The 18,372-nt window shown below is 32.1% G+C and overlaps 6 protein-coding genes across 6 annotated transcripts in view; 3 read left to right on the forward strand and 3 right to left on the reverse strand.

Annotated features, from left to right (window-relative positions):
* Positions 1 to 954, reverse strand: part of LOC107360003 (neuronal acetylcholine receptor subunit alpha-7-like) — a 58,117-nt gene extending 57,163 nt beyond the window's left edge. The window contains exon 1 of the mRNA XM_015926612.3: positions 198 to 954. Coding sequence (XP_015782098.2) covers positions 198 to 240 — 43 coding nt within the window. The 5' untranslated portion in view covers positions 241 to 954. The remainder of the gene's footprint in view (positions 1 to 197) is intronic.
* A 5,495-nt stretch (positions 955 to 6,449) lies between these two features.
* Positions 6,450 to 6,906, forward strand: LOC149093878 (uncharacterized). The gene is made up of 2 exons (XM_089267710.1): positions 6,450 to 6,613; positions 6,678 to 6,906. Exons 1-2 carry the CDS (start codon positions 6,517 to 6,519, stop codon positions 6,788 to 6,790), a joined length of 210 nt encoding a protein of 69 aa, XP_089123836.1. The 5' UTR covers positions 6,450 to 6,516; the 3' UTR covers positions 6,791 to 6,906.
* A 790-nt stretch (positions 6,907 to 7,696) lies between these two features.
* LOC107360100 (flap endonuclease 1) lies at positions 7,697 to 9,720 on the forward strand. The gene is made up of 3 exons (XM_015926725.3): positions 7,697 to 7,995; positions 8,060 to 8,562; positions 8,634 to 9,720. The coding sequence occupies exons 1-3, from the start codon at positions 7,787 to 7,789 to the stop codon at positions 9,458 to 9,460; spliced, it is 1,539 nt and encodes a 512-aa protein (XP_015782211.1). The 5' UTR covers positions 7,697 to 7,786; the 3' UTR covers positions 9,461 to 9,720.
* Positions 9,721 to 10,628: 908 nt separating this feature from the next.
* Positions 10,629 to 12,112, reverse strand: LOC107360109 (lewis-type alpha-(1,3)-fucosyltransferase). Its single transcript, XM_015926736.3, has one exon. It carries the CDS (start codon positions 11,803 to 11,805, stop codon positions 10,666 to 10,668), a length of 1,140 nt encoding a protein of 379 aa, XP_015782222.2. The 5' UTR covers positions 11,806 to 12,112; the 3' UTR covers positions 10,629 to 10,665.
* Positions 12,113 to 12,608: 496 nt separating this feature from the next.
* LOC149093879 (uncharacterized) lies at positions 12,609 to 13,066 on the forward strand. The gene is made up of 2 exons (XM_089267711.1): positions 12,609 to 12,788; positions 12,853 to 13,066. The coding sequence occupies exons 1-2, from the start codon at positions 12,692 to 12,694 to the stop codon at positions 12,963 to 12,965; spliced, it is 210 nt and encodes a 69-aa protein (XP_089123837.1). The 5' UTR covers positions 12,609 to 12,691; the 3' UTR covers positions 12,966 to 13,066.
* A 3,216-nt stretch (positions 13,067 to 16,282) lies between these two features.
* LOC107359911 (uncharacterized) lies at positions 16,283 to 18,067 on the reverse strand. The gene is made up of 2 exons (XM_015926507.3): positions 17,923 to 18,067; positions 16,283 to 17,831 (listed from the first exon to the last, which is right to left on the reverse strand). Exons 1-2 carry the CDS (start codon positions 17,981 to 17,983, stop codon positions 16,510 to 16,512), a joined length of 1,383 nt encoding a protein of 460 aa, XP_015781993.2. The 5' UTR covers positions 17,984 to 18,067; the 3' UTR covers positions 16,283 to 16,509.
* Between the last annotated feature and the right edge of the window lie 305 nt (positions 18,068 to 18,372).

Below are 18,372 nucleotides of genomic sequence, written 5' to 3' on the forward strand. Positions count from 1 at the left end.
GAAAAATGTAAATGATATTCAGTTCTTGATATTTACATTTTTGTGTGTGCGTTGAAACAAGATGACATTTAAACGTTTAAAACTAGTTTGATTAATGATTAAAGTTGATAATTGTTGATTGTAAAGAGTCGCTAGAATCACTTTTAATTGAAGGTAAAAAAATAAGTCAACTTTTCTCAGCTGATTAATGGTCTTACCTTGGATAAGGGATGAAATGATTGTTAATAAATAGATGATCATCTTGTGAGTGTGTTTACACTTAATGATTGAATCCAATTTTAAGGTTCTATGTTTGATTGATGACCAAAAAGATTAATAAATTTTATGTGAGGGTGATGGTGGTTCTGGTGGCGGTTTGGATGGTGAATCGGGATGATGATGGCAAGGTGGATGATGATGGTGATGATGGTTATCCTTTGAATTTTTCATTCAACTTTCATACTTTTGTATCCTAAGACAGTTGATTAACTTGTTTCAATCAGTGAAATTGGTTCCCGAGTGAAATCACTTTCCTCCGTAAACATTACCAATGTTAACTTTTAGATGATTTATTTTGCACTCCTTTGTGTTGTAACTTGTCAATCAATATCACTTGTAAATCCTTGAGATTAAGTTGATTAGTGATTTACAAATTATTAGAAAGATTTACATGGGAAAAATGGATGAAAAGCTAAAGGTAAATTGGGTGAAATATTGTGCTAAATGAGGTGACATTTGTAGGTGTAAATGAGCAAGTTGAAGCAAATTGATTAGTTGTGCTTTTGGTTGGACAAAATTTGGATTTTGATTTATTCTGTTTTTTTGTGTGTTTGTTATGGAGCACAATTAAAAGCACATTTAACTGACCATATGGTTAACAATGGGAAAAGGGTTGATATCAGCATTAACATGAGTTGACCATTTTAAGACAAAAAAGGGAAAAGTTTGAAATGAGTTTCAATTGAGCCAGAATCAAGTTGTAAACTAAACTTTTTTGTTTCCTCTCAGCTTCTTGTTTCTCATTTTTCCTCCCTTTGCTTAAGACTCAGCCTCACTCTTTGATAATTTTTGTATTGATCCATCATCATCATCCTGTGTAGGTAAAGATGCGCAAGAATTGAGAATCCAAGATAAAAGTTTAACAATCTCATTTCTTTATAATATAACCAATATCAACTGATTGAACAATCGTGCTTCCCATTGAAATTGACTCAATTTAAATTTAAAAACGAGTCTTGTCTCTTTTGCCTGTTTAAATCTTGTAAATGATAGGGTAACATCAACATTTTCAGATTTTCAACTGTAAATAGCGAGAAATCTGGTAAACCAGGGTTGATGGTTCGCCAAATGATATGTCTTATCCCTGAAAGAATAAGATTAATTTTTACAGACAATCATCTGGAAATGTTGAAATTGGTGAAGAAATAGGTTTCAAGTTGTTGAATATTTCCTTGAAAGAAGAAAAAATTTGCCCAACATTAGTTTGAAATATTTGCTTAAACACATTTTAAATTTTATAATGCGACTTTCACAAGGATAAACAGATGCTGATATCGATGATTAAACGGAATCGATAGGTAAGTGTTAAGATACGAAATAAGTACGAGCTGAAAAAGTAACATTTGAAATTCGAAAACTTAGATAATAATCCAAAATCAAGTTCAACAGCGTTGCACAGTGTTCTTCAATTGTTGTATTTTAAACATTTAAGCACATGGCTTATTGAAAAAAGTTAATTGCGACTGAATTAATGTATTGGAAGATTTATGTTATGGCAAACACGTCAGATCATGATGAAACTTTTTCAATAGAATTCTCGAGAGCTGAATGTGTCGGAAAAAATTTTAGTTTCGGCAAATACAGTTAAAATTTTTGCCTATAAATGGCTCGAAATACGCTAATATTCAAAGAGTATAACAAGAGAGAACACTTAATGTTAATTTTTATGCGTCTCAATATGCAAACATATTTAGAAATGATTAAGAGATTGAATCTTATCTCGGTTTTATGTATTTTACTGTTCATTCAAAATAAGAAGAGTACATTTTTTGATAAGTTAAAGGTTTAAGGGGTAAAATTGATAGATGGAATAACAAAAAGGTACTTTCATTGCTTAAATTGTGCTTTTTCAAAATAAATTAAATAAAATAAATAATATTTAATTTTCGCTCACATTTTTCCCATTTTCCCATTGGTTTTCCTTATCTTATCAGATTTTTTTCTTATAAAAAAGTACTCTTCTTATTTTGAATGCACAGTTTATTGCTTTAATCTTGACAGTAAAGTTTTCAAAGCTTAGTGGTATCAAATGAACTGCTTACTAAAAAAATTGAATATAAAAACATATTAAGAAATTATTAGGAAATTGAGTCTTTTCTTGCGTAAATAAATAGACTTTATACACAAAAATTAATTGCAACAAATACAAAAAATAATAGTGAATTTGAATACATAGAAACAAAATAAAAATATACAAAAATCAGAGTGGCTCACATTTATTTAAATCTTGACAGTGAAGCTTCCAAGTTTTCAAATGATAGTGATATCAAATCCATTGCTTGCTAAATTAATAGAATATGAAAATTTATTAAGAAATCATTAGGAAATTGAATCTATTCTTTTATTTTATGTATTTTATATTATTTCTTTCTTGACAGTGAAGCTTTCAAACCTTTTTATGCATCTCAATATACAAAAATATTTAGAAATCATAAGGAGATTGAATCTTATCTCGGTTTTTTGTATTTTATATTATTTTAATCTTGACAGTGAAGCTATGAAACCTTTTTATGCGTCTCAATATGCAAACATATTTAGAAATGATTAAGAGATTGAATCTTATCTCGGTTTTATGTATTTTACTGTTCATTCAAAATAAGAAGAGTACATTTTTTGATAAGTTAAAGGTTTAAGGGGTAAAATTGATAGATGGAATAACAAAAAGGTACTTTCATTGCTTAAATTGTGCTTTTTCAAAATAAATTAAATAAAATAAATAATATTTAATTTTCGCTCACATTTTTCCCATTTTCCCATTGGTTTTCCTTATCTTATCAGATTTTTTTCTTATAAAAAAAGTACTCTTCTTATTTTGAATGCACAGTTTATTGCTTTAATCTTGACAGTAAAGTTTTCAAAGCTTAGTGGTATCAAATGAACTGCTTACTAAAAAAATTGAATATAAAAACATATTAAGAAATTATTAGGAAATTGAGTCTTTTCTTGCGTAAATAAATAGACTTTATACACAAAAATTAATTGCAACAAATACAAAAAATAATAGTGAATTTGAATACATAGAAACAAAATAAAAATATACAAAAATCAGAGTGGCTCACATTTATTTAAATCTTGACAGTGAAGCTTCCAAGTTTTCAAATGATAGTGATATCAAATCCATTGCTTGCTAAATTAATAGAATATGAAAATTTATTAAGAAATCATTAGGAAATTGAATCTATTCTTTTATTTTATGTATTTTATATTATTTCTTTCTTGACAGTGAAGCTTTCAAACCTTTTTATGCATCTCAATATACAAAAATATTTAGAAATCATAAGGAGATTGAATCTTATCTCGGTTTTTTGTATTTTATATTATTTTAATCTTGACAGTGAAGCTATCAAACCTTTTTATGCATCTCAATATGAAAACATATTTAGAAATCATTAGGAAATTGAGTCTTTTCTGCAGTTTTATTGTATTTTATATTATTGAAATCTTGACAGTGAGTTTTCAAACCTTAGTTGTATCGGATGATTTGCTTAATGAATAAATAGAATATGAAAAAATATTAAGAAATCATTAGCAAATTGAGTCTTTTCTCCGGTTTTATTGTATTTTATATTATTTTTATCTTGACAGTGAAGCTTTCAAACCTTAGTTGTATCGGATTAAATGCTTAATTAATAAATAGAATGAATATGAAAACATATTAAGAAATCATTAGGAATCATTTCTTTTATTTTATGTATTTCATATTATTTCTTTCTTGACAGTGAAGTTTTCAAACATACGTGGTATCAAATGCATTGCTTGCTAAATAAATAGAATATGAAAACATATTAAGAAATCATAAAGAAATTGAATCTATTCTTGCGTAATTAAATAGACTATATATTTACAAAAATCAATTGCAAAAAATACAAAAAAGTAAGTGAATTTTAATACATAAAAACAAAATCAAAATATACAATAATCAAAATAATGTACATTTATTTAAATCTTGACAGTGAAGCTTTCAAACCTTTCTATGCATCTCAATATGAAAACATATTGAGAAATCATTAGGAAATTGAATCTTATCTTTGGTTTTTTGTATTTTGAATTATTTTAATCTTGACAGTGAAGCTTTCAAAACTTTAATGCATCTCAATATGAAAACATATTTAGAAATCATTAGGAAATTGAGTCTTTTCTGCAGTTTTATTGTATTTTATATTATTGAAATCTTGACAGTGAAGTTTTCAAACTACGTGGTTACAAATGCATTGCTTGCTAAATAAATAGAGTATGAAAACATATTTAGAAATCATTAGGAAATTGAGTCTTTTCTGCAGTTTTATTGTATTTTATATTATTGAAATCTTGACAGTGAAGTTTTCAAACCTACGTGGTATCAAATGCATTGCTTGCTAAATAAATGGAATATGAAAAAAAATTAAGAAATCATTAGGAAATGGAGTCTTTTCTTGCGTAAATAAATAGACTACATATTATATTTACAAAAATCAATTGCAAAAAAATACAAAAAAGTAAAAAGTGAATTTTAATACATGAAAACAAAATAAAAATATTCAATAATCAAAATGGTGTACATTTATTTAAATCTTGACAGTGAAGCTTAACACCTTTTTATGCATCTCAATATGCAAAAATATTTAGAAATCATTAGGAAAGTGAATCTTTTCTTCTTTTTTGCTGTATTTTATATTATTTAAATCTTGACAGTGAAGCTTTTAAACCTTAGTGGTATCGGATGATTTGCTTAATAAATAAATGAAATATGAAAAAATATTAAGAAATCATTAGGAAATTGAGTCTTTTCTGCAGTTTTATTGTATTTTATATTATTGAAATCTTGACAGTGAAGCTTTTGAACCTTTTTATGCATCTCAATATGAAAATATATTGAGAAATCATTAGGGAATTGAGTCTTTTCTGCAGTTTTATTGTATTTTATATTATTGAAATCTTGACAGTGAAGCTTTTGAACCTTTTTATGCATCTCAATATGAAAATATATTGAGAAATCATCAGGAAATTGAATCTTATCTCGGTTTGATGTATATTACATTGTTTTAATCTTGACAGTGAAGTTTTCAAACCTAATTTATATTGGGTACTCTACCCTTGATCTTACTTTAGGTAAACGTTATAGATATACAAATAAAAAAGATTGTAAGAATTTATGAGTGTATTGAGTCTTTTTAGTTCGAACCAAACTAATATTTTAGTTGAAGTGATACAGTTTATCAATGCAAAAATACATGGAACTCTATTACAGCTTTAGAATCCGAAACCGGTAGAGTCGACTGTAATACAGTAAACTATTTGTATTTTATTTTGATTCACTGAATTTACTAGTGGCGCCATCGCGCCCTGCTGCTTTTCCCTATTTATCTATCTTATCGATGGCAACAGAGTGTAAAAAATGTTTTGGTAAGAACGGGACGCAAAAGTTGCGTCTGAAAGAGCGTTTTTTCAAAGAATAGTGTTTTGACTCAAATACAGGGTATAACTTAAGTTCGTGTAGGAGGCAAAAAAAGCATCATAGAAACTAATTTCAATTTGCTTTGATTGCTGGTTTGAGAAACTTATTTCCTTAAGCCCTCCTACTACACGAACTTTAGTTACACCCCGTAGACAAATCAAAAAGGGTCTCTGGAAGTGGGCTAAGCTTACTTGCCAAAAATTTCTTTACACCCTGTACATTGCCGTGATTTCTCTTGTTGTGTTCTTTTGTTTTTTGGAGTGCTGACATCTATGTGAACTACGGGGGAAATAATTAAAATCTACAATTTAAACAATAAATCCTCTCCAATGACTCTTCCTAAAGGGAAAAGGGTAGAAAGGCTGAAGGGGAATCACTAGACTTTACTAATTGTTTAAACTGTAAAATTCAATTATTTCCCCCTGTAGTTCACATAGATGTCAGCACTCCAAAAAAACAAAAAACTCGGGGAAATAGTAAAAGGAAAGAGTAAAGGAAGGATCGTATAGCTTATCCAATTATAGTTGCAAGAACCACAAGAAATGCTATCGACATCGAAATCAATTAAAAATCATCAAGAGAAAAATCTTAAAAATAATTTGACTAAAGATAAAGTCAGGAAGTTAATTACTTGTGTTAAAATTTTTAATCACTTCACCCAAACACTTAATTGAAACTACACCTCAAAAAACGCGCTTCAGTTGCTAAGGAACATGCAAGCCATGTTATTTTAAATGAATATTTACACATTTTCTTCTGACTTCAAGATTGACTCAACCTTTGTAAGTGTATTTTAGATAAATCTTGTTTATATTGTTTAAAATATGTATTTAATGTACTATTTGGATAGTAATGGAAAAAGAGTCTATACTCTTGGAAAATTCGCCCCTGATGGCAAAATGACTCAATCTGCACATCCAGGTAAGTTCATTTCAAGCCACCGTCATTCACTTTGAAATTGATTGATTTTGTTTTCTCTTTTTAGCACGTTTCTCTCCTGAAGATAGATATTCACGAGAAAGAATCACAACAAAGAGGCGATTTGGACTTTTGGTTTTAAAGGAACCTGTAGCTATGAGTGTAGCCCAGCTTGGTTAAATTACTGCGTATTTTCATCGTGTTTAGTTTTTTTGGTCATCAAAGTTTAGTGTACCATCATTCAATCTCATGACGTTCAACTAATAAATTTCTCATATTTATACGACCCATGAAAATTGGACTTGATTTATTACAAATTACATTTTATTTATCTTTTTTAGTTTCATCTTCTTCATTATCGGACGAAGAGTATGGGTATAACATTGGTTTATATTTTGACAGCATTTGATTGATTCGATTAAAACTGCTGGTTTAACTAGGAAAGAAGCAAAAAATTGTTCACAAGTATTACATGCTAAGGTTCCATATTTCGGCATTATACGCTATCATCGGTAGATGTTGCATAATTCACATGTAAAACTTCCAGGAGAATTAATGGTAACATTTGTATTTCGAGAATCTGATGAATCAATTGAGGTGCTTGGTTTTCTTGGTTAAACTTGGATACATTTTTATGAATCTAAATTGGGCTCTGGCCATTGGTTGGGATTCGATTTCAAATTGGACATTCTCGTGGTCGATTATTCATTAGATTATCTGTTTCTGTTCCAGTCACTAGTTCTTATTTCTATCGAATCCGCTTCTCTTTTCTGGTTAAAATAAAGATTCAAGTTCCCGTTTAGAAATTGTTGAAACCGGTGAATGTTGATTTTGTATTGGAACTGGTTGAAGACAGTAGTGATATTGAAGTTGATACAGATGATTCTGAAGATAGTGTTGATGATGATGAGTGCGAAGAATCTTGAATATTTGGCGAGAAATAAATTAGCTTGATTAATCAAAATAGAACGTAAAAAATTAAATATTGAATTTAACATTTTGAAATACGCGCGGAAAATTTGCTATGGTAACTGAGAATCTGTTGTTGTCAAAAGGCGCGATTGAGGAGAGAAAACATTTCTAATCTTGTTCACTTCATTCTGTTTTATTGTAATTCGTTAATCATTTTAGTTTATTCCCATTCTTAATTATAGTTAATTTCTATCTGTTTACATCATGGGTATTACAGGTTTAAGCAAGCTTATCGCTGACATATGTCCACAAGCTATAAAAGAAAGTGAAATGAAATCATATTTTGGTCGTACTGTTGCCATCGATGCCAGTATGTCAATCTACCAATTTATGATTGCTATCAGAAATCGTGACCAAATGATGAGCAATGATGAAGGTAACACAACTTCACATCTTGTTGGATTATTTTATAGGTAAGAAAAAACTCAAACCTTATTCAATGAATGCAGCTGACTGTATGTCTTTCTTTAATTTCAGAACAATAAAGCTTATGGCGGACGGTATTAAGCCAGTGTATGTCTTCGATGGTAAAGCTCCAGTTATGAAATCTGGTGAACTCGCTAAGAGAAGTGAAAAACGGGCTGAAGCTGAAGCTAAACTTAAAGAAGCAAAAGAGGCTGAAAATGTTGAGGAGATTGGTAAATTCAGTAAAAGACTCGTGCGAGTAACTCGCCAGCACAACGAAGAGTGTAAAAAACTTTTACAACTTCTTGGTATCCCAATAATTTGCGCTCCAAGTGAAGCAGAAGCGCAGTGTGCCCAGTTAGCTAAAGAAGGACTTGTTTATGGTGTTGCCACTGAAGACATGGATGGACTAACATTTGGATCCCCTAGACTTATTCGTCATCTTAGCTCAGGAAACACAGATAAATGTAAAGAATTCATTTTGGAACGAGTTTTGGAAGGTTTAAACATAACATATGACCAATTCGTTGATTTATGTATTCTCATGGGTTGTGATTACTGTGATAGTATTAAAGGTAAGTTCAATTTATACAAAAACATATCCACTACATCTACATCCTATTATCTTTTTCTCTTTAACTTTTAGGTATTGGAGGTAAAAAAGGCCTCGATCTCATCAAAGAACATGGTTCGATCGAAGGAATTTTAAAAAATAGATTCAAGATTACCGAGTTTATCGACCCAGAAATCGAATATAAAGAAAAGTTGCGCGATTTAGAAGCAAAAAAAGAGGAAAATAGCGAAAATGACGGAGAAAATGCAAATTCCAATGAAAAGGTAAAAGAAGAAAAGGACGAAGAAGATATTAAAAAAGAAATAAAAAGTGAAGAAGGTGAAAACGACGGAGAAAATGGTGAAAATGGTAAAAATGAAGAAAATGGAGAGAAAAAGCAAGATGAACTTGAAGTTGAAGTCAAGCAAGAAGAAGCTGACAGCTTTGTTGGCGATGAAGATGTTTCAGATGAAGAAAAAGAAAAAGAATTAAATGGAAGCGGCGATGAAAGCAAATCTAACACAAAGGTTTCAAAACCAAAAAAGAATAAAGAAAAGGGAAGTCGTGAGTCAGTACCTGAAGATTGGCTATTCAAAGGAGCTAGAAAACTATTTTTGCAACCAAATGTTTTAGCGAATCAATTTACGGAAAAAGACCTCAAATTCAAAGAAATCGATGAGGAAGGTTTGATAGAGTTTCTCTGTCGAGAGAATGGCTTCAGTGAAGAGAGAGTCAAATCTGGAATCAGGAGAGTTAAAGAATCCAAAGGAAAAAGCTCTCAGACCAGAATCGACTCTTTCTTCAAAGTACTTCCTGGAAAATCTCCTGTTAAAAAAGAGGACCCAGGGAAGAACTCAGGAAAAAGATCGGCACCTGCTGGTAAAAATACTTCCAACAAACGTGGTCGAAAACCTAAATAATTGTTTAATATTCAACATGTCCCTTTGATCTTTCATAGTTGAAGTTATTGAAACTTTTTCAATCAATCATTAATCTTTATTTTGTTTGGAAAAAGTTAACTCTTTAAAAAATAATTTGATATTTGATTATTCCAATCAGAATTACCTTTTCATTATAACATTTTTTGATTTTTCATTGTGTAAATAAACACCTTAACGATAAATCTTTTAAATCTAAAGATATTTTATGAAATAAATAAGTTCATTCTTTGGAAGTAAAATTCTTGGCGACTTGTATCTTTGAACTGTTAAGTTTAAAGTATTAATTATGGTTAGTCAGGGTCAGCTTAGCTAGCTTTGATCATTAGGCTTTCTTAGTCAATGGCTAGCTATCTGATGCCAGAGATAAAATGGAATATAAAAACTAAATCAAATCAACAATTTACATTAGTTACTTGTCTGTATATTTACTCTGCTTAACAAATATTCTGTATTTTCAATTGTTAACTTCAGTGTTCGTTTTCAGATTGTTGATAAAGTTAATTTGATTTAAGTAGAGTTAACCGAAGAGTGAGTTTTATTTATAGTCAATGCTTTTATGTTACTTTCCCCTAAAAAATGTTGCCGATGTCTTGTCTCTAGTGCTCGATTAACTTACCGCGTCAAATACGATAAATCTACTTTTAAATCCAAAAGTTTTTAATGAAGTAAGCAAAAATTTCATTCTTTGGAAGTAAAAAATTTGCCAACTTGTGTCATTTAACTACAATTTGCAAGATTTTCATTGTGTAAGCAACGCGAGTGTAGTCGCAATCAAGCGTCATAACCTGACATTGGGTCACCAGTGGATCTTAACCTGGAATGATATTTCTAACTAATCTGATTACGCCAAACATTATCCTTTGAAAGCTTTCAAAGCATGAATTAATCAGAGAAGCTACAGATTTCTGTTTACCACCAAATCGAGATACACGTTAACACCACCAAGACATTAGATGTATCATACTTCACGTGTAGAACGTCCAGGGGAATCAATGATGATATTTGTATTTCAAGGATCCAATGAATCAATTGTAAAAAGTCAGGTGTTGGTAAATAAGGTGCGAGTGTGAATAAATTTGGTCTTCAGCTTCCAGAATTCCATCAATGACTAGCTGTATAATCGTATAAATAAAGGTACAGTCAAATCTTCTGTCTTTAGATATTTAATTAAATAAGTTAAAAGTTCAGCCTCTAAATGCTGAATTTTGGCAAATCGAATCATTGAACCACCAATTGACAAGATTTTCATTTTGTCCTCGACAAGATTTCTCGAAATTTTTGCCTTTAATTTCCGAGCAAATATCACACATAACATCTTTGTAGAGATTTGGAATCCTCAAGACTGCAGAATAATTAGCTTTCCATGCGAAATACGAATTGTATCTCTCTTCATCCTTAGCCAGCGAACGTAAAAACATGGCTAAATATCGAACTGAACCAAAGTTGCGAACATTTATAACTGAATTATTGGGCAACAATCTATCATAATCGGCTCCACCCAATACCAATGGAATGACATATTCATCAAGTGGTTTTATCACCTTCTCTGTAAAATAATCATCACAAATGGAGTTTTCAAAAGCGAGATAAAATTTATAATCAGAGGCAATCATCTTCCAACAATCTTGATTATTGTAAGCACTATATTCCGAACATCGAAGCTTCCCACATTGGCCATAAATATCAATGGGAATATACTCGGATAATTGTCGAGCAAACTCATCTCGACCACTTGCAGCCCCACAATGCGAAACCATCCAAGCGATGTACTTTTTTTTACTTGAAACGTTTACTTTCTGCACTTTTCTAGGCTTGGTCAATCTTTCAAACCGTCCATAATCTAATACAAAATCAGAGTCTTGCCGATAGGTTGCCCAACAATCAATATGCTCCTGGAACTGTTCCAGCAGTTGGCGTCTTTTAGTGTATGTTGGAGATTCAAGATGATACCATATCCATATTTGACCAGCATATTTGGTTGGAAGATCATTTGCATCGAAATTTCTCCAGTGGAATATTACAATTTTTGCCTGTGGTAATAGAGCTGGATCACGAGTAATTAAACATCCACATGGTAAAACTGTTTCCGCAAGGCCAAGCCAACTTGGATCTTCATAATAATCATTCCAGAGCAATATCACTGGTAAACCATCAACAGTGGAAACAGACTTATTAGTATAAAAAACGGGGTGTGATAATTTAGTTTGATATAATCTTAAATCAGCTTTAAGGTAAAACAAAAAAACTAAGCAAAGAAAAGTTATTAAAATTAAGAACCTTCTTATCAAATTAGGCAATTTTAAAGAAAAGGCTTTGACGTACATCACAGTTTAAGAGATAAATTATCTTGAGTAAAAAAGATGATTTGAATTTTACATATGAGTGAGAACCTTTCGTCATTTCTTATCTTTGATATCCTAAGCAATTATCAGAGTTGGCTTTGGACAGGGTAATCTTTCTTATCTTATTACAAAAAATTGTCAATTATCATAAATAAAAGAGTTTTATTCAGTTATCGTTCGACAAGTATCGTTTTTATCTGTTCAAATTAACCCCAAAACACGAAGTGTCTAATAATTATCTTATTGCCATAAACCAATTCTACTTAATTATTTGGTAAAGAACAAACTTTGGTCACTAGATTTTGGTGCGAAGTCTAAATACTTTATTGCGGCAAACAAAAGAGAGCGCGTCTTTCGAATTAAGTGCAATGTATAATTTGATAATGTTTCTGAAATGTGTAAATATTTAACATTCAAGCACATGGTTAATTGTTAACAATTAATTGTGATTGAATTCAATGAATAAAAACCTTTTTTCATTTTCCATAAAGCGATAATTTCACATTAGGAAGGATCAAAGAGTGAATAAAACCTTGTATAGCTTGTTCAATTAAAGTAACAAGAACCACAAGAAATGCTATCGATATCGAAATCAATTAAAATATTATCAAGAGAAAGATCATTAAAATAATTTGACTCATAAAGATAAAGTCAGGAAGTTAATTATGTTAAAATTCCTAATTACTTCACCCAAACACTTAACTACACCTTCAAAAGACGCGGTTTAGTTGCTAAGAAACATGAAAGCCATGTTATTTTTAAAAGAATATTTACACATTTTCTTCTGACTTCAAGATTGACTCAACTTTTGTAAGTGTAAATAAATCTTGAGTGTGTTTAAATAAATCTAGTTTATATTGTTTAAAATATGTATTTAATGTACTATTTGGATAGTAATGGAAAAAGAGTCTATACTCTTTCAAAATTTGCCCCTGATGGCAAAATGACTCAATCTGCACATCCAGGTAAGTTCATTTCAAGCCACCGTCATTCACTTTGAAATTGATTGATTTTGTTTTCTCTTTTTAGCACGTTTCTCTCCTGAAGATAGATATTCACGAGAAAGAATCACAACAAAGAGACGATTTGGTCTTTTGGTTTTAAAGGAACCTGTAGCTATGAGTGTAGCCCAGCTTGGTTAAATTACTGCGTATCTTCATCGTGTTTAGTTTTTTTGGTCATCAAAGTTTGTGTATCATCATTCAATCTCATGACGTTCAACTAATAAATTTCTCATATTTATACGACTCGTGAAAATTGGACTTGATTTATTACAAATTACATTTTATTTATCTTTTTTAGTTTCATCTTCTTCATTATCGGACGAAGAGTATGGGTATAACATTGGTTTATATTTTGACAGCATTTGATTAATTTCATCTGGAATCGTTATTGAATTGAGCCACCTTTTAATTTTACATGCTTTACATATATTAACTACCGGAACAATTGAATGGAAAGGTGTTTTTGGCAGGCAGGAAAAGTTATTTTGACAATAGACAACTTTAGGAGTTCTTATAAACCTCTTAATTGAAGCTTCACATTTTGAACAAAGACTTGTCCCATAAATAGTTTTACAACGAACTCCGGTCGCGATTTGGCAGCAAATTTTACAAACATCATTATCAAAATCCACCTCATTTTTAGAAGTTTTAGTTTTCACATAACTCAAGCTAGCAACTGTTGTATAAACACGGATGTAGTCGTAATCGTATCCTGGCATGTGTTCACCAGTAGATCTTAATCTGGGATAAAATTTCTTACGAATCTGATTACGCCAAACATCAATCTTTTGAAACCTTTCAAAGCATAACTTAATCCAACAAGCTTTACATTTCTGTTTACCACCAAATTGAGATACTTGGTCCTTTGGTACATCGTTCCCGTCCAGACACTCACCTTTTGATTCACAAAAGTAAACTGCTGGTTTAGTTAAGAAAGAAGCAAAAAATTGTTCGCAAGGGGCACATGCTAAGGCTCCATATTTCGGCATTATACGCTTTCGCCATCGACGGACGTTGCATACTTCACATGTAAAATGTCCAGAGGTATTAATAATAATATTTGTATTTCGAGAGTCTATTTGTTCAGCTGAGGCTAAAGCAAAGTTTTTTGGTGCCATCAAACTAGGATGAATGAATCTAAAATGGGCTCTGGCTGCTGCTCTGGATTTAAATACTCGATGGCAAACTGGACATACTCGAGGTCGATTATTAATTTGATTATCTCCTTCTGTTTCAGTTTCAGTCTTATTCTTATCGGATGCGCTTCTTCTTCTTGGTGAAAGTAAAGAGTCAAGTTCCCGTCTAGAAATTGTTGGAATCGGTGAATGTGGATTCGGACTGGCATTTGAACTGCTGCTTGAACTTGTACTCGTACTTGTACTCGAACTCGTATTGGAACTCGTACTGGAACTTGTACTGGAACTTGTACCCGAACTTGTAGTTGAACTGGTCGAAGACTGGAGGGATGATGTTGAAACTGATGATGAAGTTGAATCTGAAGATAATGATGTAGATGAGGGTGAGGATGAGGGTGAGGGTGCGGGTGATGGTGATGGCGCGGGTGAGGGAATCTTTGGAGGGGTTGTTGGCGTTTCATTGGAAGCTTCGGTGATAATTTGTGGTGGTTGGTTTTCAGGAATAACATAGTGTCGACGAGCTACTAATTCAGCTTGTACTCGAGATGTTGTTACAGATAAATGCCTTCCCTTTGCTGTTAGATGAGATTGTTGGTTATTAATTAGCTCGGATGAATCTGAATCTGAATCTTGATAATTCAGTTGTATCAACTGACAATCAGAGTTCGATGTTTCCTCATTCAATTCTGTTCTTCTTTCACTTACCGAAGCTCTTCTTTCCCTCAGTGTTAAACGCCTCTTTGTTAGTTTTCGTGATGAACGTATACGCTCGCCAGATCCAGGAATCCAGGATTCATCCTTTTCAACATCATCCGTATCACCGTCAGAAGAAGAAGCAGTTGAACAAACATCAACATATTCATCTGATTTAACTTTCTTTGATTTTTCTCTCTTCTGGGTAGAGTTGGTGTTCATCTTGGGCAAAGAGTCTAATCGGATAATTCTTGGTATTTTATAGTTGTTCATGGCACAAAAATGACTTTTCAAGGCCCATTCATTTTCAAATGAGCGTCCACAATCAGCATGTTGACATTTAAATCGTTTAAAACTAATCTGTAATTTTATTGGTGATAATTCTGGTTGCTCTGGTTGTTCTGGTTGTTGGTGTACCAAGTTGCCTGATGATTGTGATGTGGATGGTAGTGAAGATACAGTTGATTGTGGAGAGTCAGATGGTGGTGGTTGATAAGGAGCGAGTTTCAACAAATTTTCGTCTTCAGCTTCCAGAATGCCATCAATAACAAGCTGTAGGTCACCCTCATGGTCAACTGTACTTTCCTCTTCTGTCATTGTAGTCTCAGCTAGTTCTAGGCTTTCATGTTTGGCAAAGCAATTGTCCTTCTCTGATTTGCTGAAATAGGCAACGGAACACTTTTCACATTCAGTTAATCCATGAGTTACAGTTTGGTGAACAATGAGTTGAGTGAATTGGGTAGAGATGTATTTACAATCAAAATAACGACACTGAAACGTCATTCTACCAGCAATCGAGATCTTATCATAGGTTGGTGTAGATGATACCAATCTCGTTCCAGAAGTAGATTTTCTTGCAGATCGATGAGAACGGTATGGTTTGGCTCCATGATCACTTTTTTTATTTGGCACAATTGAATCCATTTTGGATTTAACTTCCTTGAAACTGGAAAACTTAGACAAATGCGGAGATGTCGTCTTTTCTGGCAAATCTTTTGTTATTTTCCTTATCATTTTAGTTTTAAGTGGTGGTGATTGGGACGAGGAGGAGGATGATGAAGAGGCAGTTGAACTTAAAGAGACGACCGACGAGGATGAACATGATGAATGGGAGATAGAGAGTAAATCCGATGATAATAACTCTGCTAAACTGGATGAAGATGGGTCAATAATGTTTGGTGAAAAACTATGAACTCGAGGCATGATTGGAAATAAAAGAAACACTCGATTATGCAAAAAGTAAAATTAATTAACTAAACAAATTGGTCCATTATCTGCACAAAATAATGAAGTCAACAACAAAACTGAAATAAGAAAGTGTAAACAACTTATATCTTTATCTTTAAATATTGTCTGATTGCTGATCATAAAGTGACCTTTGGCTGAGTCAATCTAAAATCACTAAGGTACTGACGCATCGAATGGCCATTTGACTTGTTATATGTTCACATGAAACTCTAGGGTCATCCCTTCAAACCCAACATTTACTGTCATTTTGTCTTCTCCAGTTTAATTTATGACAATTTAAAAAGTAAACCATAAAATTTTTGATAGCATCTTTAGATTAACCTTAAAGTCGGCCAGCGATTAACCCACTACAATTGTATAGTAAATGTCGAGTCAATATTAAATGTAAACAATGTTATTGATAGGAAATCATTTACAAGCATAACAGCATTTCATTAGAACTGATTAATGTTTGTAACTGTTTAGATACAAAACTAGATTAACAATTATCACATTTACTCATGTATATATTTCTTGAAATGATAAACATACAGATTTAAATGTCTCGGGAAGAGTCAAACAATAAGTTACAAATTAGATTTAACAAAAATGCAAAAATTGACTGTTTAGTTTTGCTGAGTCAATTTGCCCCAAAAATCATCAAGATTTTTACTTTCAGTTAACCCGCGGACAAATAATCCCCAAGAAGCAAGCTTTTCCATTGCCATTTCAAGATTGTCATTTGGACCATCCATCGATGATTTGAACATTTCCATTTCACTTTTAAATTTATCCATAAATTCAATTGTCGTTCGCGACTGTTCAACATTATCCACTTTATCGGTTCTCTCGTCCCTTTCAACTGACTTCACAGACCAATCAACATCTATTGGTCTAGAGGAAGGAATCATTGGTATCAAGTCGTTTTCATTATTTGTCTTTGGTATATTGAAAGGATGTGTTGTTTTGGTTGGAAATAAATTGCGAGGATTCAATGGTTCTCTGTCAGGCCTTTTGGAACCCTCTTTCGGCATCAACATTGACCACCAGTTTTTAGGATCATCTTCCGTCATATTAGTTGAATCATCATCACTATCAGTGTTTATCATTGATCCGTTCATGAATTTACCAATAGCTCCAAAAAATTTGGACCGAGCATTATCCATGGCTCCTTTCATCCGATCAAAGATATTGGGTTTACGGTCATCGGTTTCATCTGGTCTTGCAATTAACGACTCTAACTGTTTACTTTTACCTTTTCCGCTGCGTTTTCTTAACCATTCATCCATTGTAATCAATCTTGCTAAAACAGTACTTTTGCTTTCTGAATCTAAATCTTGTGACTGTCCAATGTTATCATCAGCATTGTTGACTGATCGTATGACTCGTTTATTATCTGATTGTAAATTCATGTTGGCTTTTGCTTCATCATCAATTAGATGGTAATCCTCACTTGGTGCAACAGGACTCAACCTGGTCATTTTAGAACTGGTTGCGTTTTGATATTTGTTCACCAAATTGTTCCAGGCGTCTTTAATTCGCTCCTTGGTTTGATCCATTTGATTTTTCAAACGAGTTGCCAATGTTGAACCATTTACAGAGGCACTAATGTCCTCCTCTACTGTAGATGATGATTCGGTTAACTTGTCTTTTGTTGATTTGTCACGCATTCGCCTCATTTGACCCATCATATCCATAGCTATATTGGTTAACCTAGAGAACATTCCATGAATCATTGACATAAAACCACCATTTTGTTCAACTTCAACCTCATCATTGCTCACAGAGCCATACATCCATCCACTAAGGCGAGCTCGAATTACATCGATCATTGAATTCAACATTGCCATCATAGAGCCTTCGTCCATTTCTGGTACGGATGCCCATTGAATATCTGGGCTATCAGCTGATTCTGGTACATCTCCATCAACTGGCTTGGCTTCAGTACCTATTGATAGAGAAAGAAATCGGAAAATTAACAAATCAGATTAACAAGCCAAAGTCATGTCAAAACGCTTCGTAAATAGCTTTTAACTTACCAAAGTTGAAGGAAAAAAGTAATATAAAAATTAACGAAGAATATTTGACCAGCTTTAACATATTCACTGAATTATTTTATTGAAGATGAGCACAGACAAAGTACTTAAGCGAAAGATGAATAAGATGTGAATTTAAAATTAATAAAATGCTGACTGAAAGAGTTTTTACCATTGTTGATTTATTTCAGTGGCTTTCTTCACATGATTGGCTATTGCTTGTAATAATGCACGCAACTTACAGGCAATAACAGGTTTGAGCTCGAAATATTAAAATCCCATGTTCATTAACTAGAATTGAAAGAGTTAATGAAATGTGAAAAGACAATTTGACAATGGAATAATTAGCAAGCCTTTTCGCAATTCTTTTCCTTATTTTGATCATTGGATGTACGCTGACTAATTAAGCTTTTCTCCGAATCATAGATCCATTGTAGATTTTACAGAATCACT

Source organism: Tetranychus urticae, chromosome 2 (genome assembly GCF_039701765.1).
Source record: "Tetranychus urticae isolate SD_2017Ah chromosome 2, NJAU_TeUrti_SD_1.0, whole genome shotgun sequence".
Classification (NCBI taxonomy): domain Eukaryota; kingdom Metazoa; phylum Arthropoda; class Arachnida; order Trombidiformes; family Tetranychidae; genus Tetranychus; species Tetranychus urticae.